Below are 23675 nucleotides of genomic sequence, written 5' to 3' on the forward strand. Positions count from 1 at the left end.
TTTATGTAATAGCCTTACCAGGATTTGTTAGGTAACATTCTTCCACATTACATATGTTAGTGGCTACATTGTTAAACCTCAACAATGTAACCACTAGCTGCAAAGAAAATGGAGGTGAAAAATGTAAACTATATTACAAGAAGCCTAGCCAGCACGTTGAAGCCTAGCTAACACACAGAAGTATCTGCCATTTTTTAATGTCCCATTGCATCTTTAAAACTACTTTTTTCCATAACCTATATAAAACCCTAATGTGCTGACACGCTTATGTATATCCAGGTTTTAATATCAAAGGAAGGAACTAAATGGTGATACACTTGGTTTAGAAAAGTTAGTCATTCGAATTATTTATTAACTGAAAAGGCCCAAAATCTGTGTACAGCAATGTTTGAGGAATAATTATGAAACTAAAAAAATCTTCCCCCAAATAAAAATATTTCCACAAAACTGATTTTAAACATTGAGAATGTTACTTGTTTCTGAAAAACATTCAAATCAAAAGTACCAAACACTCTGCAAATGTAACTTTACCCGAGATGTTTACAACACACAGGTTCTTTCTATGAAAATAAAATTGTGTTTCTCCAAATGTTGACATTTCAATGGAAAACTGCATTTCAAACAATAGTTTTAGTTGGTCATTCACAAAATAGAGGAATTTACAAAATTGCAATATGTACAGCATAAAATGTAACCAGTAGAATCAAGTTTTGTTTGATCATAATTGTCAAAACACTAATCATGATATATTTTTCCCCCACACAAAGGCACTGACCCTTTGTTCAGTTTTTGAAGTACCAACCATGCTACAAAACGTATCCAAGTGACCTCTCATAAGAATCCAGACACTAAATACTCACAGGTTATATTTCACTGCAGTGTTGATCACGGTTCAAAATAGTTCTTACCCAGGAATTCTCGTTGAAAATACTGAGAGAAGAACAGGAATTCCTGATTCAGAATACTGAATCAGGTAAATAATCAAAAAATTATGAATGATAATATATCATTAACCTGGTAAGAATTAGAATTACAGAAGGTAATACTTTTATTGGCAATTGGGAGTACTATCATGATAAATGCAAATCAAATTAAAAACATATATGTACAGAAAGGATCAACATGTTTTCCACAAACAAATAATCTCAATTAACCACCCAAGACAAGTACAAATAGCTACAGCTCACCAAAATTTTTACTGTGAGGGTATATTTCCAAAAATATATCAACTTTACCATTACTTATGGTCTGAAGTATTTTTTACTTCAGTACCAGCAGTTCTTTGTATTTTTAATCTGGGAGTGACAGCTCGAGTATCATTGTTACATCACTCTGGATTTCCATATTCATTCACTTTCCATTTTCTCGTTGGCTTAACCTTGAAGTAACATAACATTGGGCAGACAAGTATCCAACTTTTCCATAATAGGTTGGTGTCTTAATCCATCCTTGTATTCGTAAATTCAAAGTGCAATATTGTGTTCAGCCTGGAATTAGGCAAAGTTTTTAGTTGCTCATGTTTAAAAAAAAACAAGTACTGCGATAACAGCAAAAAAATGGCTTACATTAAAGAAAAGGTACTTTAACAGCTGCAATTACACCAGGGGCTATAGATTTGGAAATAACAGGCTCATCAGCTGCTAGATACAAATAATGTTTTCTGCTGGAGTGACAAGATTAATTTTAGTTTTTGGGAGCGATTGAGAGAAGCCATTTAAAGCAGTGATATTTAGTCTATGATACATATTCTATGATACACCATCACTGATCGGGAACATTCTTTAGGGCTACCTCATGAAGAGAATAAAAATTCAAAAACTCTTTTTACATACAATCTTTTTACAAATTCCAGGAACCACCATATATACAGTTTAATGTGTTTTGGCATCAAAAACAACCTGTGATAGACTTTGTATTTTCTCATAACTTTACAGAAGATTCCTATCCATTGTAAAAAATGTATTGCAGGAATATAGCAAATAATCGATGGTATCTTCTCTTTCATGTGTAAAGAAATGTTATAATGACATTTGCCTCCAATGAAATCTGTCCGCATGTCGATGAAATTGACACTGGAGTTGATGCTACTTAATCTTGCCAACAGGTAGTAAAATGTAATCATCAGCTCTCGATATCTGAGTCCACGTCACTGTCCCCTCCAATGGAATGAAATTCTTCACTATCATCCTCGTCTTCACTCAGTTGAACCTCGTTAAGAACACTTGGACCGTGCCTTTGTTCATCATCCTCCTCCTCCTCCTCATCTGACAACTCATAATCACATCCTCCACTGCTGAAGGTCGTATCCCGAGTATTTGACTTCAGTTCAGTTTCTTCGTAGCTCTCATAACTGGAGAAAAATAAAGCTGTATTCAATTTCAGAGGAAAATGATTTGACAAAATCAAGAAACAAGTAAAGTTGGACCTAATCAAGCCATACAATGAACACCATAAATTTGTAAATATCTTGTTAATTTAGCGTACAGTAATTTGTTAAATATAATTTTCTATTCAAAAAACATTTTGATTACATCCTTGGTACCTGCATGATTTCATATGAAATATCAAAACTGCTCTTCCATTTTATATCTACTTGTTACACCACAGAAGTGATTGGTTTCAACGCAACTACTAAAGACAAGGTAAAAACTCAACTACTGTAGTGAAGGATATCATCCTCGACAGCTATCTGCGATTTTATCCCATCTCTCAATGGTTCCCTCACTACAAATTGTGCCCAGATGATACCTCACAAGGCAGAACAATTTTCTGTTCCATTTTCAAACATTGTAGCCAAATTTTAAATATTTAGATTTACTATTTCTTTTTATCCACTAGCTCAGTTCTGATCACACATCATCAGCCTGAAACATTAACTCTGTCCTCTCTGCACAGCTGCTGCCTAGTCGAGCATTTTTCCATTTTTATTTCAGGTATCCAGCATCTATAGTTTTTGTATTTTGGCCTATGTTTATGTTTACCCACTGGGCAGTTTTCACATTTTGTCTTGCCTCATTGCTTCTCATAATCTATGAGTTACTTTTATTAAATGTAGTTGCTGTCCCACAGCACATTATATTCTACCAATGATCCTTAAAACATACTTCTGTGTGTCTGTTACTCAGCAGAATATGTGCTACATCATGATTTGTCAAATTATTGAGATCTCATGTCTGTTAATGGTAATATAGTTAAGAGTAAACCAACTGTTGAACTTTGTAAGTTCATGGTATTCATGGATAAATCTGGGATGGGAGATTGCAACCTTCACGTGGTCCGCTCTGTTTTGACGAATGCAATCAACCTGGTGTGCACATTCAAATAAGATCAAATAGAGCAAGTTGTCCTGGAGCGTATCGTTGCGTCACAACTTCATTCCCACCTCCTTGCGTATAACCTATTTGAACCCCTCCAATCTGGCTTTCGCCCCCTCCATAGCACAGAAACTGCTCTCCTCAAAGTCCTCAATGACCTCCTCACCTCTGCTGACACTGGTTCCCTCAACATCCTCATCCTCCTCGACCTGAGTGCAGCCTTCGATACAGTGAACCATAACATGCTGCTTACCAGACTTGGGGACCTTGGCATTGAAGGTTCTGCACTCAGCTGGCTCTGTTCTTACCTTTCCAACAGATCCCACTTCATCTCTCTCCATAACCACACCTCTGCTACAGCCACAGTCACGCAAGGCGTTCCCCAAGGCTCCATACTTGGCCCCCTCCTCTTCATCATCTACATCCTCCCCTTTGGTCAGATACTCCGCCACTTCAACCTGGACTTCCACTGTTACGCCGATGACACCCAGATCTACCTCGGCACCAAATCCCCCCACAACCCCCCCCTCCCATATCAACTCGTTTGTCAGCTATAAAAACCTGGATGCAACATAACTTCCTTAAACTCAACAGCGATAAAACAGAATTCCTCCTCATAGGCTCCAAATCCACTCAGCAAAATGAATAACCCCGCTCTCACCATCGACGGCACCACTGTCTCCCCAGGCCCGCAACCTTGGAGTGATCTTTGATTCCACCCTCTCCCTTGAGCCTCACATCCGCCATGTCATTAAAACCTCCTTCTTTCACCTCCGCAACATCGCCAAAATCAGACCCTCTCTCACACCTCCCGCTGCTGAAAGACTCATCCATGCCTTCATCTCCTCCCGACTGGACTACTGCAACTCACTTCTCCTTGGCATCAGCTCCACCTACATCAACCGACTCCAACTGGTCCAGAACGCAGCCGCCGGACTCATCACCCACACCAACACCCACACCACATCACTCCAGTCCTCAAACAACTTCACTGGCTTCCCATCTCCCACCGGATCGCCTACAAAATCCTGGTCCTCACCTACAAAGCCCTCCACCATCTGGCCCCCCCCCATATCTCACTGACCTCCTCTCCCCCTACCAACCCTCATGGTCCCTCAGATCCACATCAGCCGGTCTCCTCTCCATCCACAAGTTCAACCTCCGCAGTTTTGGGGACAGAGCCTTCTCCAGGGCAGCTCCCAGGCTCTGAAACTCCTTCCCCCAACTGATCCGCAATTCCGTGTCCCTCACCATCTTCCAGTCCCGCCCCATCTCTTCATCTCTGCCTATCCTTAGCCCCACGTCCCCTTCCCTTTTCATCTGTGCTTGAATTACCTCATGTTGTGTTTTGAATTGAATTCTGTCTTTAATTTGTGTACTAGTCATGTCTCTACTATTTATTTCATTCCGCTTACATGTTTTTCCTCTACTTGCTAATTTTTTGTAAGGTGTCCTTGAGACTCTTGAAAGACGCCCATAAATAAAATGTATTCTTATTATTATTACAACTTTAGGCTGTGCACGCCATATGCAAGAAGACGATGGACAAATCTGAATGCGCATATCCAGAAAACAATAATGGGAGGGGGGTTAATGTTACCTTATATTACTGTCTTCCATGATCTGGGAAGTCTCACCACCATCTCCCTCATAAGACATCATACTCTCCTCATTTTCTATTCCCATGCATGTGTTCTCAGGTATTAGATGAAGTTTCTTTGGTCGCATGGCAGTTGTTTCAACCTCAGAGTCACTGCCACTCTCACTAAGTTGAATGGCTGAATGAAACAAGGAAGGATTTGAATAAACCAACAAATGTTCTTAATACTGCAATATTCAGAGAAACTCATAGCATCTGGAAAACTCTGCTACAACTGGAGTATATGTAACAGAAGAATGTATGGATCAATTTAACATAAAAGTACAAGGAACTGCTATTTGCCAATAAAATAGGAAATCAGCACCCCAGTGCATATTATTCAAAATCATTTGGTATGCCAACATCAATACACTAATGTTACCTTCCAGAGAGTGGTTGCGACCTGAACTCAGTGTCATGGTGGGAGAAGCAGAAACTCTCACCGCATTTGTGGAGGAGGATGACTAAATTTGGAGCCTTCCCTCACAGTGGGAAACTTTGATCCCGCTGTGTGGGGATGTCTGTGTTAAAGACTATTGTGTTCTGTGCTCTTTATTATTCGTATGGCTGTATGGCGACTACTAACAATGTCTGCCGGAAGGGAGAGTGAATGCTGGAGCGACTAGCTGCCGCTGCTCTCTCTCCGAATTATGTATTATTGCTGTATATGTTGTTTTTGTTTCATTTTAATTATATATTTGTAATTTGCTTGTTTTAACTGTAAGGTGGCCTTGGGTGTTCTGAAAGGCTCCCATAAATAAAATGCATTATTATTTCAGTAAAACGGATATGTACTTGAAGAGCTGCACCACTACGAGCCAATACCAGAGAGAAGCACATAAGTGCAACAGAATTCTTAAAATGCTTTCAAATGAACCTTATGGTTCAATGTAGCAAGTCCAAAAAGAGTGTGGGTGTTGGAGATGAACCTCAGGGGTGAATATGGGCAAGTGGAATGTGGGAGAGCAATACACAAGAGACAATAGGTGCAGGAGTAGGCCATTCGGCCAGTCGAGCCTGCATCGCCATTCAATGTGATCATGGCTGACCATCCACAATCAGTACCCCGTTCCTGCCTTCTCCCCATATCCCCTGACTTGATCCTGATTTGGTTAAATTTAGCATAACTATGAAAAAAGGAGAAAGTAGGAATAAAAATTCAATATTGGGCAAAGACCAAAATATGCTTTGGTTAAAAAAGTGGACAGGAAATGACCACTTGAAAGAAAACCAGTGTCACATAAGGGAGACGCTTGAGCATGATTCACACCGTTCGTTCCAAAAAATAGTAAAGGGCACTTCTCAAATCTTCAAGCCTCAAGGATTTCAAACATAAAGACCAGGCCAAAAAGGCTAGTTCTACATGTAGCTTTGTTACAAAACCTACCATCAGTGGCGCTACAGATCTGCCACTGCCTGTGCGTGCGATTCCGGAGGCATTGGGGGGGGGGGGGGGGGGGGGCACGATTAAATGCAGGTTTGTATTGGTTGTTGGAGAGGGATTTCCTTGGGCTGCTAGCTGATGAAGAAAAATTGTTCACGTTTCCGTCCCCGTTTAAAAACAAAAAATTTGCTGGACGATTGAGTCGCTGGATTGAAGTTAAACGTGACTTCAAACGCCTTCAATATCACGGATAGCAATATCAGGACAAAACAAAAGGTATGTCGTTTATTTAACATATTATCTTGCTTTTTGGTGTGGCTTCATTTTAATTTTATGATGCGAAAAATTTTATTTAGGCCCACATACGAATTGGCCGTGTCTTGCTTGCTGATATGGGCTTAAAATTTATGGCAACGGCAACATTCCAATCGATCACATTCCAGAAACATCCACTGTCAAGATAATCAAATTCAGTCTTTTTTGGCACAATCATGTCATAAGAACATCTAAATCATTTATATTTTACGTTATCGTCTATCCATGATCAATATTTTCATACTAAATATCCACAGTACAGTTTTAGCCAGATGTATTGGGCAAAAATAAAGATTTTGATTATCTTGAGAGTGGATATTTCTGGATTAATTTATGGGAATTCCTTCCATTTGGCATATAAATTCATGACAAAGTGAGATTTAAAAATCATGTTATATTCTGAATTCTAATGTGAATGGGATCAGTTTATTTGTTATTAGGATACCTGGGCTATTTAATTTTTTTTGCCTTTTCTTAAGAAATGGATAGATGTTTAGATCTAGTAATTGAATTTAGATGAATTTAATTAGATGAATTTAATTGATTTGATGAAACCGATGAATATTATTTTTTTGTTGGGTATTTACTATTTGTTTTAGCGTTTAACTTTATTATTTCTACCATTTTTCTAAAACTGCTAATAATAACTTGTTTTTGTTAATGCTGTTCAGTATTTATTTTCTTTACATTTTTAACAGATGTCTCCGAAGAAGAAATGCAAAATTGTCAATCCAAATGCCCAGCAAAAGAGGCAGATTTAGACAGTTTTCGCAGAGATTATCCGAATTTGGACTATTCCAAATGCGATGATCTACAGGACATTCATAATGGGAAAGTAGTGGGCAGAAAGGCATGTGATGCGTGGTTTGAAGAGCAAAAACCTGAAGTTTACGATGCCAAAATTGAAAAGTTAAGGAAAAACAAGCTTATTGGTTACAATCTGAGGAGTATGATGATGCTACTGATTATGATATGCCAATGTTCCAAGTAGCAACTGATCTTCTCCATAAAGACTTGGTGTTTTGCTAGAAATTGTAATTTCTTTACCTGTCTGTTATGGACTGTTACGGACTTACAGCATATAATACAATAATATTAAAGTTCTGATCTTGAGAATATCACATTTTTGAATTTTCAAGGCAGTCTCGGTGTTTTTTACTATTTCCGTTACAACGGTCAATTTTGTAATTAGCCACAATTAGGTTACTAACTAATAATATGCTTTAATTTCAGATCATCCACTGATTCTGATATTTGTTTCAGAATGTTTCAATCTATAATAACTGAAAATTTCATTCAGTTCTCTTAATTTTTAAGAAAGTTATGAGCTTTTGACTGTCCTCGATCACAGCTTTTGTGTTGTCAATGGAAAAGCAATAGGGTGCAAGATGCTAATTTCCGAGTATGAAAATGACCATAATTTTTTTAATACTGAAGATATGAAAGTGAATTAGGTATCAAATTAAAGTTCCTTTTATGCTTTATCTGATGGGATAAATTACAGGCTTGATTATTAAAATCTCAAAATTTTGTAGCATTCCTACTACATGTGGTACCAATTAGGAAATATTATTATTATTTATATTTATTATTTGGAAGAATATTATTAATCTAGAAATCATAGTGGCAAACAGCATGGAAATTGTTACATTGGCCCACTGAGTCGGAGCCAGCTATTATGCACCCATTAATTGTATTTTATTTGTAAATATTACATTTCCATCAACCCCCAGATCATACCATTCACCTGTACACGAGGGTTATAGTTGCCAATTAACATCCCATCTCATAAGTCTTAGGGACAGGAGAAGAAACATGTGCCTCTACATGGTTACAGAACAAATGTGCAAACTCCATGCTTACAGCACTAGAGGTCGGGATTGAACACAGACTGCTGGAGCTTTCCTAAATGGTTCAAAGTTTGATTTAAATTGTCAAAACATCAAGGAATAGTATGGAACATCCTACTTACACGAGAATGGATTGTCACCTTCTTCCTCTTCACTGTGATCCTCATCCTCTCCATCTGACATCAGTAAATCTTCATACAATATACTTGCCTGACGCTGTGGTACAGAGATCTCATCCTCATCTTCCATTTCACATACTCCCTCAGATACTTCCTGTCACAGACCACAGAATATTTATGGTTAAATCAGAAATGTACAAAATGTAATTCAAAATCAGATGAAACATTCAAGAATCATAATGAAATATTACATGCAGAGGATGGTAAAAGTCACTTGCTGGGGCAGGGGTTTTTGGTTTGCCATCATCGTCTTCCTCAAAACCTTCGACATCCACATCAGATTCCTCCTCACCTGTTCTTAAGCGTCCCTCACGGAAATGTCCCTAAGAAACAAACAGACGACATGAAACTTGAAATACTTTAAAGGACTTTCTGCCAGTAGAATCTCTGGACCAATCCATGGTCAATGCAAAGGAAATTGTGTTCATCCAGTGACTTAACGAGTTCTACTTTTGGCATCACTATGTGTTTTTAGAAAATATTTAGGGGAAGAAAACCCTTACAATTTCTCTGCAGTGACCAATGCTATGTTATATGTACAAATGGTCAGACAATATCAGGATTGCTGATGTTAGTCACACATTTTGTTAGTGCTGAGTATTACCCTTTTTAAAGAAGATAGAATCTGATTAATACCCTTTTTAAAGAAGATTGATCTTGATCCAAAAACATCTGATGATTTCTGAAACTTTGCAGTAGCTTTGATGAAGGAAATTTGATAGTTGGTGAAAATTCAATCATTTGGAAATAATAAACACTCGGTGTATATAACCCGACTGAAACCCTAATTTCAATAACCCAGCTGTATAAAGTTCTCAATCCAGCCTCAAAGCGCCTGACTGTCCTTCAAGGCTATATATTGTAAATATTTATATTTAAGTTGGAAATATCTATTATGTTTTTAGCCATTTTAAGCAACAGCAATGTCATTGAGTGCATAGTAGTATTTTAATTCCATATTCAAATTAAATAGTACTGCAATGTTTTGATTCTGCCCAAGATAATGATGTGTACTGTGAACAAAACAAAATGTTATAGAGTAACTTTATCAAAGATTAAATCAGAATTAGTTGAGCAGTACTTCAGGCCTTGGAGAAAGTGAAAAAGCGCATCATGCTGATTTTTAATTATTCAAACAAACTAAATATAGCCTGGTTTTGTACTATTTCCAGAATTATCCAAGTAGTTCGACTTAAGGGCCAGAACTGTAACAGAATCCATTTCTATAAATGCAATAATTTGGGCTTAAAATACTGTTGAATTCCAGGGGGATCATGATGATTCTGAAAAATAGCAGAATTGCAGAAAGCAAAAAACAACTTGCTATTGTTAAGGCCATACAGAGTTAAAGCACCAAAAATTTTCACTATTTTAACCCTGGCATGAAAACAATTACACGTTGTGAAAGAACAAAGGAAGACGAGAGAAACATTTTGTATCGTAAATCATGAAATTACCCAGGCAAGAATATAAACCAATTAAGAAAACACATATATACATCAAAAGACACTAAGTGCTGGAGTAACTGCGGGTGAGCCAGTATCTCTGGAGAGCATCCAGAAATTCTGCCTGACCCACAGAGTTACTCCAGCACTTTGTGCTTTAAAAATAAAATGTAAACCGGATCTGCAGTTCGTTGTATCACCTTGTTTTAAGACTGACCTGAGGAGTATGAGGCCCTGGGGTCAGTGGTTCAAGACCATCAAATTCTGCAGCATCAAGCGCAGCCTCCTTGGCAGAAGCAATGTCTTTTTCCAGTTGAGTCAGGTGTTCATCATACTATTTTTTTAATGAAAAAAAATCAAAAACAAAATGAACCATAGTGATCAGCTAAATTTAAGCTGTGTCAACTATTTCTACCTAACATAGAAACATAGAAATTAGGTGCAGGAGTAGGCCATTCGGCCCTTCGAGCCTGCCCCGCCATTCAATATGATCATGGCTGATCATCCAACTCAGTATCCCGTACCTGCCTTCTCTCCATACCCCCTGATCCCCTTAGCCACAAGGGCCACATCTAACTCCCTCTTAAATATAGCCAATGAACTGGCCTCAACTACCCTCTGTGGCAGAGAGTTCCAGAGATTCACCACTCTCTGTGTGAAAAAAGTTCTTCTCATCTCGGTTTTAAAGGATTTCCCCTTTATCCTTAAGCTGTGACCCCTTGTCCTTGACTTCCCCAACATCGGGAACAATCTTCCTGCATCTAGCCTGTCCAACCCCTTAAGAATTTTGTAAGTTTCTATAAGATCCCCTCTCAATCTTCTAAATTCTAGAGAGTATAAACCAAGTCTATCCAGTCTTTCTTCATAAGACAGTCCTGACATCCCAGGAATCAGTCTGGTGAACCGTCTCTGCACTCCCTCTATGGCAATAATGTCCTTCCTCAGATTTGGAGACCAAAACTGTACGCAATACTCCAGGTGTGGTCTCACCAAGACCCTGTACAACTGCAATAGAACCTCTCTGCTCCTATACTCAAATCCTTTTGCAATGAAAGCTAACACACCATTCGCTTTCTTTACTGCCTGCTGCACCTGCATGCCTACCTTCAATGACTGGTGTACCATGACACCCAGGTCTCGCTGCATCTCCCCCTTTCCCAATCGGCCACCATTAACCCTCTCCTAAGATATAGACTTACTTAGAACCATTCCACTTGATTCAAGCAGACTAAATTTGAAGTCTGCTATAAACCATTACATTAGCTACAAATAGTTCTATTGAACTGCCAATGTTGACTGCTCCAAGTGTACTTCAGAATTAGAGACTTAAAGGTATGCAGAGAAATTAATCTGTGTCTTCTTGTGGCCATGCATGCATTTTACACACTTGAACTATTCTTATTTTGAACAGCATTGTGGATTTTGATAATTTTATGCAATACAAAGAAAAAAAATGATTTCTACATAGATTAGGCAAAAAAAAGATTGGCCTCAATTTAGCTTCCGACAAATGGAAATTGTTGATATTTGCTGTCTTGGGTTAAGTATCAGATCTAGTCATTTAGTCATGTACAAAAGGTATCTCACTGCCTTTTAAACTGTGCTCTTTCAGGAAACTGGGGAGGAAATGTGTGAAACACTATTAAATGATAAATCACAAGATCGGAATTTGGAAAGGAAAAACCATCATTAACAAACAAAAGAAAGGACTTCCAATAAATTTCAACCAGGTGACAATCAGAACGGTTAGTCATACAGAATGGATCAGGTCGTTCGACTGAATTCGATCATGCCAACTAAGATGACCATCCACACTAGTCCCACCTGTCTGTATTTGGCGTATATTCCTTTAACCCTTTCCTATTCGTGTATCTGTCCAAATATTTTTTAAATATTGTTATAGTATTTGTCTCAACTACCTTGTCTGGCAGCTTGTTGTGTATACCCACCACGCACTGTGTTTCTTAATTCACTGATTTTTATTCCTGTGAAAATGAATTTAAATTAAGGATTTTTGAAGATTTCTACCTCAGACAAAGTCTGATGACAGACATTCACAATCTCCTGGCCAGTTTTTGAATATGGGCTATCTGTGCCTGCAAGTGAAAAAAAAGAAACAATTGGTTAGTTTACCTAGGACACTCACCTACCATACAAGTAATCTCCATTATAAAAATAGAAAAGATGAGGGTATTGTTATAGAATCATTGAGAGATACCACATGGAAACAGGTCCTTCAGCTCACAGAGTCCACACCAACCATTAAGCACCCATTATTATAATATTTTGCAGCCCAAATTCCCATCAAACACTCAGTAGATACTACCTCTCATTTACACACTAGGGGCAAGTTACAATAGCCAATTAACCTACCAACCCATGTGTCTTTCAGATGCAGGAGAAAACCAGAGCTTAGAGGAATGTGCAACACCACACACACAGCACCTGTGGTCGGGACTGGCCCTGGATCACTGGCATGTTGAGGCAGAGGCTCTATTATTTGTCACTGCTCTCTGCTAACTTTGTAAGTTTGGCACATGGTACTTTATGCTAAGATTCATTCTAGTATTTATACAAAGATAAATGATTGTTTTTAAAAACAAAGTTGCACAATGACAATTGATATTAAACTTTCAGTATGTTTTAAGTAAAGATTGGAATCTCATACTTTATTCTGGATGTATGACCAGATAGATTATGAAGCTCACAAGTATCTTTGTTAATAATATTTATTTTGAATATTGTGCATAAAATTAAAAGGTGATTGTTTGTAGGGAGTGGGAAACTAAATACTGAAAATGAAATAAAAATTGAAAATGCTGGACATACTTAATGTTTCAGATTAAAGACACCTCACCTGGACTGGGAAAATACATTTGTTTTATATTGCAGAGGGTAGGGAGGGATTGACAGGACAAAGAGTAGGGCAAGACCTGGGTTGTCATGAGCATGCATTATACACATCCAGTAAATGGGTTAAAGTGGGCAGTTAGAGAAAGAAAATGAACAAAAGCTATGAGATGGAGAGTGGGAATACAAAGAAACATAAAAATTTCAAAGTGCACGGTTGTAGGACATGCCCAGCAGGTCACTGTGCTAATGGAGAGTGAAAAACGGAGCCAATATCACAAATGGATGACGGAGAAAGCAAATTACCAGAAATTATAGAATTTGATATTGAGTATGGAATGCCGCAACATGCCAAGATAGAAAGTGAAATGATGTTTCCTAAGCTTACAGCGGATCCCCTTGTCACAGTGCAGGGGTTCATGGACAGTTACATCAATGAGAGAGAAAGATAGAGCTGCTAGTTACCCCAGTATACTGAATGCAGATGTACTGCAAAGAAGTATCCAATCTGTGTTTGTTTTTTTTATAAAGTAGGGGGTTCACCAAATGCAGTTCACTAGATTTGAATCACTCCTTCACTTGGAAAATGTTTCACGAATGGCAGGCAACACCCATAAATGGCAGGCCACACTCTCCATATATGTTGCCACATCGTTTTGGCCTGTTAGTAAGTTTGCTGATTCGCTTCTTATTTTTCTGCCCTCCCTCCATCACCCCACCCCAGCCTTGCTTGCCCTCCAACTTTTGAGTAAAAGAACAGGCAGTTAAGATATTTACCTCAATATTTAAAATCCCAAGATCCCATTTGACAGCAATTTTGCCTCTGTGGCAGAGGTCCTGGATTTAGGCACCACAACAAATGCATCCTGACAGGCATGTTGCACCCCTTCGGGATTCAATGTCAAATCAAGCCCCAGTCTCCCTCTGAAGTAAGTAAATTTGTCACATTCTCCCAATGCTTTGGACACCATTGATTGCCCCAATCGGCTGGACAGTGGTGCTCCACAAAGCCATCACATAATCTGCAATTTGTTTCTCCTCTATAGCAGAGGCCATTAGTACTGGATGCACTATTTAGATTGGAGGAACTACGTGAATTACTGTCTGATTTGGAGATACTCTTAGGGTACTTGGATGGGGGGGGAGAAGATTAGTTAAAGTAGAAAGTAATAAGGTCTTTAAAATGCTCAGAACAGCCTACTGATATTGTCATTTACAGCATTCCAGTTAACCTTCCAACATTTCCTTTTAATCATTATCCTGTTGGACAGCAACATATTGAACCAATGCATAGAATCAGTTCTTGTCAATGTTTACTCTCCCTCTCACTAGATTATCCTTTCGTCTGTACACCATCAGTCACGCAAATACCATTGTGATCTATTACTCTAACATTTATCAAAGGATTTATTTTGTGGTACCTTCAAAAAATGTTTCTCTAGTCAAGGTGGTCACAAATCCCCCAAAACAGACTAGCCTCTCCTTTTTACAACAATTAAATTGTAAAAGGGCTATCCTTTTCCATTTTCCAGTTCATACCATATCCATAATGAGGACAAGCCAAGAGGAGCTTGAGATACATCATGGAAACAGCGACCATCGATCACCCGTACACTAGTTCTATGTGCTCACACGAGGGACAATTTAAAGCCAATTAACCTACGTCTTTGGAATGTGGGAGGAAATCAGAGCACCCGGAGAAAAAACATTTGGTCACAGGGAGAACGTGGAAACTCTGCACAGACAGTATCCTTTAGTCAGGATCAAATCTGGGTCTCTTGTGCTGTGCCACCCTAGGACTTGAAGTGGATAGGATCTGCAAAAATTGGAAGCAGTCAGCTACATTTTGTTTCCATTTCATAACCATTTACATGTCAGTACTGTAAGCGTTTACTGGTGGTCATATTTGGGAACATTTTTGCTTGCAAAATTATATTCTTTTCACCCACTGTTAACTCCCATCCACCTCTTCAAGAATCCATGCCTCGAATTACAGCTGCACAAAATAATGCACACCAAATCAACAAAACCATGACAATATAGTGATGAAATAGAAAAAAGGTGCAGGAGTAGGCCATTCGGCCCTTCCAGCCAGCACCGCCATTCAATATGATCATGGCTGATCATCCAAAGTCAGTACCCTGTTCTTGCTTTCTCCCAATATCTCTTGATTCCATTAGTCATAAGAGCTATATCTAACTCTCTCTTGAATACTACCAGTGAATTGGCCTCCAATGCCTTCTGTGGCAGAGAATTCCAGATTCACAACTCTGGGTGAAAAAGGTTTTCCTCATCTCAGTCCTAAATGGCCTACCCTTTATTCTTAAACTGACTCCTGGTTCTGGACTCCCCCAACATCGGGAAAATTTTTCCTGCATCTAGCCTGTACAATCCTTTAAGAATGTTATATTTTTCTAGAAGATCCCCTCTCATCCTTCTAAATTCCAGTGAATATAAGCCCAATCGACCCATTCTTTCATCATATGTCAGTCCCGCCATCCCGGGAATTAACCTGCTGAACCTACGCTGCACTCCCTCAGTCGCAAGAATGTCCATCCTCAAATTAGGAGACCAATAATCCAGGTGTGGTCTCACCAGGGCCCTGTACACCTGCAGTAGGACCTCGTTGCTCCTAAACTTAAATCCTCTCGTTATGCAGGCCAACATGCCATTAGCTTTCTTCACTGCTTGATGGAACACTAATGAAAGGACAGGCCATGTGTTTTACCATTATATTTGATGCTGTTTGACAAAACCAGTTCCACATCCTGCAGGAAAACGTCACGATTCTGATATTTGTGTTTAGAAATATTCTGCAATGCCAAGAACAAGGAAACATTTTAATAACTGCAACACAAAAGAAACAATCAAATGCATATATTATGCACAACTATTGCCAAAAGATTTTCAATTTAATTTTCATACCTTTCTCACTGATTCAAGGTCCATTGGATTTGTAATTACTTTGTAATAATCAGGAACAAACTTCTTATTAACGGGATGATGAAAGGGCCAGGACTAAAAGATGGAAAGAAAATTGTTCACATCATTACAATACATGTTTAATTTGAATGTGTGCTTTGCAAAAGACAAAGTCTGACTTACATCTGCAACAGCCATCATCTTTTGAGTGACAATATTATCCAGTATGAAGGAGAATGCAACCTGGTCATCGTCATCCAGAAGAGGATTGATGGCTTTCTCCAGGCGGACCAGTTTATCTTCTTTCTAATGAAAGCAATTAATATTTTTATTATAATACTTCTACCCAACTGATAGCATCATATTACAAACTAAGTGAATACAATTTCAAGTTCTAAAGTTGGTGCCAGGTATTAGGAACAGAATTTTAAAGCCCTAATTTAAGTGATATTCATACCTGGATTCTCTTCATTTAAGCCAATGGAGGGGAACGGAGAGAGGCGGAGAGCAGACTTACCTAATGTTCAAAAGACAGGCAACTGTGCCAGAGATTTAAGCAGTACATCTTGGCTCACATTCCTGTGCAGCATTAAACCAATGTAGGTGAATGTTATACTGTGGTACGATTTTAAAAGAGATGAGGGTAACTCTCGCTAAAGCCCAGGTCAATATTTATTCTTACCCAACATATATAATACAAAATATCCGTAATTTACTGCCTTAATTTGGATAAAGTTGCAGTCACGTTTAATGATGATTACTCTTCCTAGGGGCTTTTGGTTGGAAGTGATAGATAGGGTCATTCAACCTCTGGATGTTGAGCAAATGAGTAATTCAACATCTCAAAAAATTATGCTTGAAAAATGGTCAATTTGATTATCATCTATTATAAAGAAACCTTCCGCATTGTATAGAATTCTCACCAACATTACATGAGAAATATTTTAAATGACAATAACTGCTTGACAGAAAAGTTTATTTCAGAAAATTAACACATGGAACATAACTCTTCTTTTATATGTACTTCCTGTTTTATCTAATTTTTTACACATTTTAAAGTCTGACCTTAAATTGTAAAAAAAACAGCTGCTATGGGTTGCAATGAGAAAGTGAAGTGGTACTAAATAATCCAAAAGCACAATGAAGCTGATGCAGTAAATCTGAAATGACAACAGTATATGCTGGAAATACTCATCTGTGAATTGAGAAACAAAAGTTTATATTTCGGATCAGTGATCTTGCATCAGAATCGAGAAAGGTTAGAAGAAGAATTTCTTACATTTCCCAGTTCTGATCAAAGGTCATTGACAAATGTTTCTCTTGCCTTGGATACTCCCTGACCTGTTAATTATTCCAGAACAAGGGGTCACAGTTTAAGGATAAGGGGGAAATCTTTTAGGACCGAGATGAGGAAAACATTTTTCACACAGAGAGTGGTGAATCTCTGGAATTCTCTGCCACAGAAGGTAGTCGAGGCCAGTTCATTGGCTATATTTAAGAGGGAGTTAGATGTGGCCCTTGTGGCTCAAGGGATCAGGGGGTATGGAGAGAAGGCAGGTACAGGATACTCAGTTGGATAATCAGCCATGATCATATTGAATGGTGCTGCAGGCTCGAAGGGCCGAATGGCCTACTTCCGCACCTATTTTCTATGTTTCTATTCCCATTATTTTCTGTTTTTATTTCAAATTTACAGCATCTGCAGTTTTATACCTTTTGAAGTCTAACAACTCACCTCTTTGAATTTCATGTCACAAAGGTCCACCATACTTTGGGCAATTTGGGTCAGAGGATGCTTCACACCTGCAGAGTCAAACAGATGCTTAGTAGAGCCACTCCACAAATCACTTCCATGGCATTATACCAAGATACATATAACCCACCATTGCACCATCCTCATACAACCATCATCACCCAAGCCATAGACTTTATATTTTAATTTAGACTTTAGAGATACAACATGGAAACAGGCCCTTCGACCCACCGAGTCCATGCCAACCAGCGATCACCCTGTACACTATCACTCCTACACACTAGGGATAATTTACAAATTTACCTAAGCCAATTAACCTACAAACTTGTATGCCTTTGGAGTGTGGGTGGAAACTGGAATACCCGGAGAAAACCCACGCGGTCACAGGGAGAACGTACAAATTCATACAGACAGATTCCACAGTCAGGATCAAACCCTGATCTCTGGCGCTGTAAGGCAGCAGCTCTACTGATACGCCACCCTGCCACCCTTGACTTGGAAAATCTCTAATATACTTACTTCCTATAAAATGATTATATCGTACTATTCATCTGAATGGAGTTACAGCTCAATTAGCGACAGGTGAATTCTCCCTCAGGTTTTCTTCAGATAAGCCATAAGTCATACAGTGTAAGCAAAATCACCAACTTGTATCTCCTCTTGTAGTCTCCATTTCCAAGTAATTATCTAATTTTAATTTCGCAGAATTTATAGACTATTTAAGTAATTCAACTGTGTGATCACCTTGCCACAAATATTGCGTGTCTTCATATTACTGTCTTACCAATTATTGAAGTTTTATACAATGCTCACAATCATCTTTTTCAATAGATTGTCCCTTTAGCATCTCAATCTAATGAAAACGGTGTCACATTTTAATTCCTCACAACAACATTTTTACCCCGTATCCTCGCAAATAAATATCATATTTATATCAGTGCTTGTATATCCTTCATATATTGAGGTCCCCAAAAATGTACATATTATTTCTAATTAAATATTGTTTAATTTAAATATTTCATTTTAAAGAAGCCCATTTCCTCATATTGTACGATCTTATTCTTATATTCTTATAGTAGAAACAAGGGACTGCAGATGCTATAAAGAAGGACACAAAATGCTGGAGTAACTCAGCAAGTCAGGCAGCATCCCAGAATAACATGGATAGGTGATGTTTTGGATCCCGACCCGATATGTCACCCATCCATGTTTTCCATGGATGCTTCCTGACCCGCTGAGTTACTCCAGTTTTTTGTGTCCTTCTATATTCTTATAGTGTTTCTTTTGCTCTTCTGATCTACTTACAAAAACAGCCTTTACAATTATTTTCCTTTTCTCATTCTCATTCCACAATTTTTTCCCCAAAAGAGCATTTCTGCTGTTATTTGTTTGCTCATCCATTCTAATATTAGTTACTCAATTACTAGGTACACAACGCTACCACCACAATTACTATTTTGGCAGAGCAGATTCCAAAAGGAGTATTGGAAAAACAGAAGCACTCTAAAATGTAATTACAACTGTGAATTTAAGCAAAGTTACTGCTCTCACCATTATAAGTAGCACAGTTTTTAACAATGAGTTCTACAAGCTCTCGGAATTCTTCCCGTGAATGACACATTCGTTTGCGGACATTCTCCCTCAACGTCTGCAAGTCCATTGGTTTAGTGATAATTTTGTAATAATCTTTTACAACCTTTGCATTAACTGGTGTATGGAATGGATAAGTCTGACGGAGAAAGAGAAAAAATTAATGCAGAAAATGCAATGAAATTCAAGTGTCTCTCTCATCTGAACTAACATGTTATCTGCTGACACAAATACATAAAACAATTTAATAAGAAAATTGAAACCGAATACTATTATGCAACATGTTAACATAATGTTCCAAAGGGTTGTATATCCAGTAGATACTATTCCAAGAAGGTTCAAAGATTGCATTTTAGGGACCTCTATGTCTAATGTCTCTAGCTGGTGTCCACTGCACCAATTTAAAACATTTTGCGTGATCCAGCAAAATCCACGAAGAACTGGATCAAGATTCCCTGAACTGCCAATATTGGACTCATACAACCCGGAAAAACTTTTATCCAATCAGTCTGAAATGAATCTTAATAAAGGCCCAAGGGAACAAGACCTCAAATTTCATTTCTTATCAATAGAGCATTAAAATGGATATGGATAGGGTCTAATGGCACCTGTCATTGGTTATTGAGTGGGGCAAGAGAGAACTTTGTATCCTCCCGAGCCACAGGCGAGGCTCCAGAGGACAAGAGAGTAGCCAATATTATTGCATTGTTTAAAGTGGGAACTAGAGATAATCTAGGAAATTATAGACAGGTGATCCTCACATAGGTTGGAAGGAAGCTATTGGAAAGGATTCTTAAAAATAGCATTGACTCACATTGGTAAGACATTCCGTACAAATTTGATTGAGTATTTTGAGGTGATCAAGGTGATTGATGAAAGTAAGTCAGTAATTTGGACTACATAGATTTTAGTAAGATTCAAAAAAATCCATCTTGTTAGGTTGATTAGTAAGGTCAAGATGTATGGGATCCACAATGACGCTGGTTTGGATTCAGAACTGGCTTGCCCACACAGGACAAGGGATAATGGTGAAAGGGTGTTATTCTGGCTGGAGGTCTGTGAAGCTAGTAATTACACATACATGTACAAAAATGTAGATGAATTGGTTAGTAAGTTTGCAGAAGACACAGACATTGGTGGAGTTGCAGATAGCAAAGAACATTGTCAAAGGATACAGCAGGATACATATCAGTTACAATTATGGTGGTGGGGGGGGATGGCAGATGACGATAATCTGAGCAAGTGTGAGGCGTTGCGCTTTGGAAAATCGAATGTAAGGGGAAGGAATATGATGATATGCTTACTTTCAAGAATCGGGGCATTGAGTGCAAGAGTCAGGAGGTAATGTTGCAGCTATATAAAACTTTGGTTAGGCCGCATTCGGAGTATTGCCGTTCAGGTCACCCCAATTCAGGAAGAGGTGGAGGTTTTGGAGAAGGTGCAAAAGAGGTTTGCCATGAGGCTACCTGTATTAGAGGGCATTAGCTATAAGGAGAGGTTGGACAAACTTGGACTGTTTTCTCTAGTGTTGGAGGATGAGGGGAGACGATTGAAGTATATAGGTTTATGAGAGGCATTGAAATAGTAGGCAGTCACAATCTTTTTCTCAGGTTGAAAATATCAAATACTAGAGGGAATAGCTTTAAGGTCAACGGGGGAAGGTTTAAAGGAGATGTGCGGGGCAGGTTTTTTTGCATAGATCGTGGCCAGTGCTTGGTGGTGGAAGCCGATACTATAGTGGCGTTTAAGAGTCTTTTAAAAAGACACATGAATTTACAGGGAATCGGGAGATATGTATTACATGCAGTCAGGCGAGATTAGTTTAATTTGGCATCATGTTCGGCACAGACATTGTGGGCTGAAGGGTCTGTTGCTGTGATGTGGCAAGTTCTATGTTTCTAATAATTGGCCTTCCCCCTGATGAGGTTAAATTATATTCCATCTATAAAACTCTCACATTTGCTAGGTCTCGCATCTCATTGATAATTCCTTCCAGTATGCTTGACAGGGTCACCATCGGGTCTGTCCGCCTTCTATGAATGGACTTGTGAGGTCTCTATTAAGAGAAAACAAAAGCAAAATTCAAGATCTTTGCAGTTCCCCGACTAAACCAAGAATAAAATTCAACTTTAACTGAATAATTTCCTCATGTATATAAACATTTTGTTCCTCACCAGAAAATCTAGTGCAGAAGAAGAAGCACAAACTTTCTTTAAATTAATAATGTTGAAACAAAGATCATCCTACTTGGCTCCTGTCAAACTCTGTATATTTTGGCTGACTTCATCCCCATCAGTCTTTTCTCTAACCATGGCAATCTTGGTCTCCTGCTTGACTAAGTTTCAAAGTTAAAGTTCAAAAGTTTTATCCTCTCATCAAAATAATCTATTCCTCTGGAAAATTACCCATCGCCTCTCATATTTAATCATCATCACCACTTATATAATCTCTGGGCTAGACACAAAATGCAGGAGTAACTCAGCGGGTCAGGCAGCATCTCTGGAGAAAAGGAATTGGTGACATTTCAAGTTGGAACCCTTCTTTAGAAGATAGTGATGGGCTCTGGGCTCACTCTTCTCCCCTGCACCTCTAAGCAGACTTCATACCATCCAACTTTTCTCATTTTAATTATCATCCTCAATTAACAAAAAACCTGACTTTACTCCTTGCCCCATTCACAAATGTTTTCAGACTTATCTAAATCGACTGTCGCCGTTTCTATTATTTATCAGTCAATTCCCTCCATTCATCAGTCATGTCAACTGCTCATTTTACAGTATCAGATGCGACCAACTCAAAGGTTATTATTCTCAATGGAAACATGCTAACTTAGCACACAAAGTATCTTTCTGAATATATTCACACCAAGCATCTGTGGCAAAACATTGAATTTTAACAAATGAAGTGCTAAGAATGAAACATAAGGAAAATCATAGTCTAAGCTAGGTCTATTTGCCCATGTTTGGTCCATATCCCTCTAAACCTTTTCCTATTTTTGTGCCTATTCAAGTGTTTTTTTTAATTATGTTACAATACCTACCTCTACTACTTCTTCTGGGTGCTTTTTCATATGCCCACCACCAAAATTTGCCCATCAGGTTCCTATTAAATCTTGCCCCTCTCACCTTAAAACTATGTCCCCTGGTTCTTGATTCCTCTGCCCTCAGGTAAAAGACTGTGCATTCACCCTGCCTATGTCTCTCATGATTTTATATACCTCTTTAAGATCACCCTCAGTCTTCTGCACTCCTAGGAATAAAGTCCTAGTCTGCCATTAAACTCCTTTAATAATTCATAAATTGTTTTAATGTTAGCTCAGACAATGATAGTTGCATTAAGGAAAGCCGTACAAGTGAAAACACTTACATTCAGGTAATCACAGTGGACGGTAGTTCCTACCCTTCTGCGGCGTTTTGGAGGAAGCTGCTGTTTGGGGAATTTGAGGACCAAAGATTTCCTGCGCACTTCATCTGCACTTTAGTAGCAAAGAATAAAGTAAAGTACAAATTAGAGAAAGGATATAGTTGAAGGATGCATCAGAAATTAAGATACAGAAATATTTGTGTCACATTTCAGATGAAACTTTGCTACTGCACAATGCCATGTGCCATAGGCAGATTTACGTAGATTTCACATGCAACTGAGAGCGCAAAAAATTGATGTTCAGATATGGTAGCATTTTATCTTCAGAGGCATGCATTAGTTACTAAACAATATAGCTGTTTATTTTGCCTTCCAATGTTTTGGTTGTTGTTTGATATAATAATGGACAAAAACAATCATGAAAATTAATTCCAAAGGAGGAAAATCCCGGAGACAATGTATTCGTGAATCTGAAATCCAAAGATTATTTTCACTCAAGTCTGTTACATTTCAAATCTCAAAGTAATGAGAAGTTGTGTTCACAAATATTGCTTTCGGAATGAAAAACATCTTATTTACATTTGGACAATTAATGTTATCTGCTTCCCCATCTCCCAAGGAAGCTTTTTCCAAAGAATTATCCCACATTCAATGCAATGTTTCCAGAAATCTGTTTTCAATTTACTGCATTTCATGATGAAGAAACTGTTCTATTGCTCTGGAAAAATGTGAACTCTTTATGCTAGACATTATAAATCCACTTGGAATCCCCAAAACAGTATTCACATTGCCACTTGAAAAATAAAATCTTTTGGACAAACGTTCTGTAAATCTCAGTAGGTCAGCCAGCTTTATCATATCAAGAAACAGAGTCTCAGATTGAATTCATTTCAGCTTGAAACAACCACATCAGTTTCCCCAGCTGCTGCCAGACTTGTTGAATATTTCCAGTGTTCTTTTTTTCACTTAACATGAGAATTGTGTCCAACACAATCAATTACCATAATTCATTCCACACAATTTGTTTTACTAAGAATGATACAGTATGGAAACAGGCCTTTTGGCCCAACT

The 23675-nt window shown here is 38.3% G+C and overlaps 1 protein-coding gene across 2 annotated transcripts in view; it reads right to left on the bottom strand.

Annotated features, from left to right (window-relative positions):
- Positions 1-321: 321 nt before the first annotated feature.
- Positions 322-23675, bottom strand: part of taf1 (TAF1 RNA polymerase II, TATA box binding protein (TBP)-associated factor) — a 75858-nt gene continuing 52504 nt past the window's right edge. The window contains exons 28-40 of one of the 2 annotated variants that reach the window (XM_055643674.1): positions 22608-22716; positions 21199-21297; positions 19203-19380; positions 17634-17701; positions 16082-16204; positions 15902-15994; positions 15705-15789; positions 12155-12222; positions 10344-10460; positions 8900-9004; positions 8625-8775; positions 4915-5092; positions 322-2350 (exon numbers count right to left, since the gene is read on the bottom strand). In XM_055643674.1, coding sequence (XP_055499649.1) covers positions 2122-2350; positions 4915-5092; positions 8625-8775; positions 8900-9004; positions 10344-10460; positions 12155-12222; positions 15705-15789; positions 15902-15994; positions 16082-16204; positions 17634-17701; positions 19203-19380; positions 21199-21297; positions 22608-22716 — 1603 coding nt within the window. In that variant the 3' untranslated portion in view covers positions 322-2121. Of the gene's footprint in view, positions 2351-4914; positions 5093-8624; positions 8776-8872; positions 9005-10343; positions 10461-12154; positions 12223-15704; positions 15790-15901; positions 15995-16081; positions 16205-17633; positions 17702-19202; positions 19381-21198; positions 21298-22607; positions 22717-23675 lie in introns of both variants that reach the window. The other variant, XM_055643673.1, reaches the window with a different exon arrangement.

This window comes from Leucoraja erinacea, chromosome 12 (genome assembly GCF_028641065.1).
Source record: "Leucoraja erinacea ecotype New England chromosome 12, Leri_hhj_1, whole genome shotgun sequence".
NCBI lineage: Eukaryota > Metazoa > Chordata > Chondrichthyes > Rajiformes > Rajidae > Leucoraja > Leucoraja erinaceus.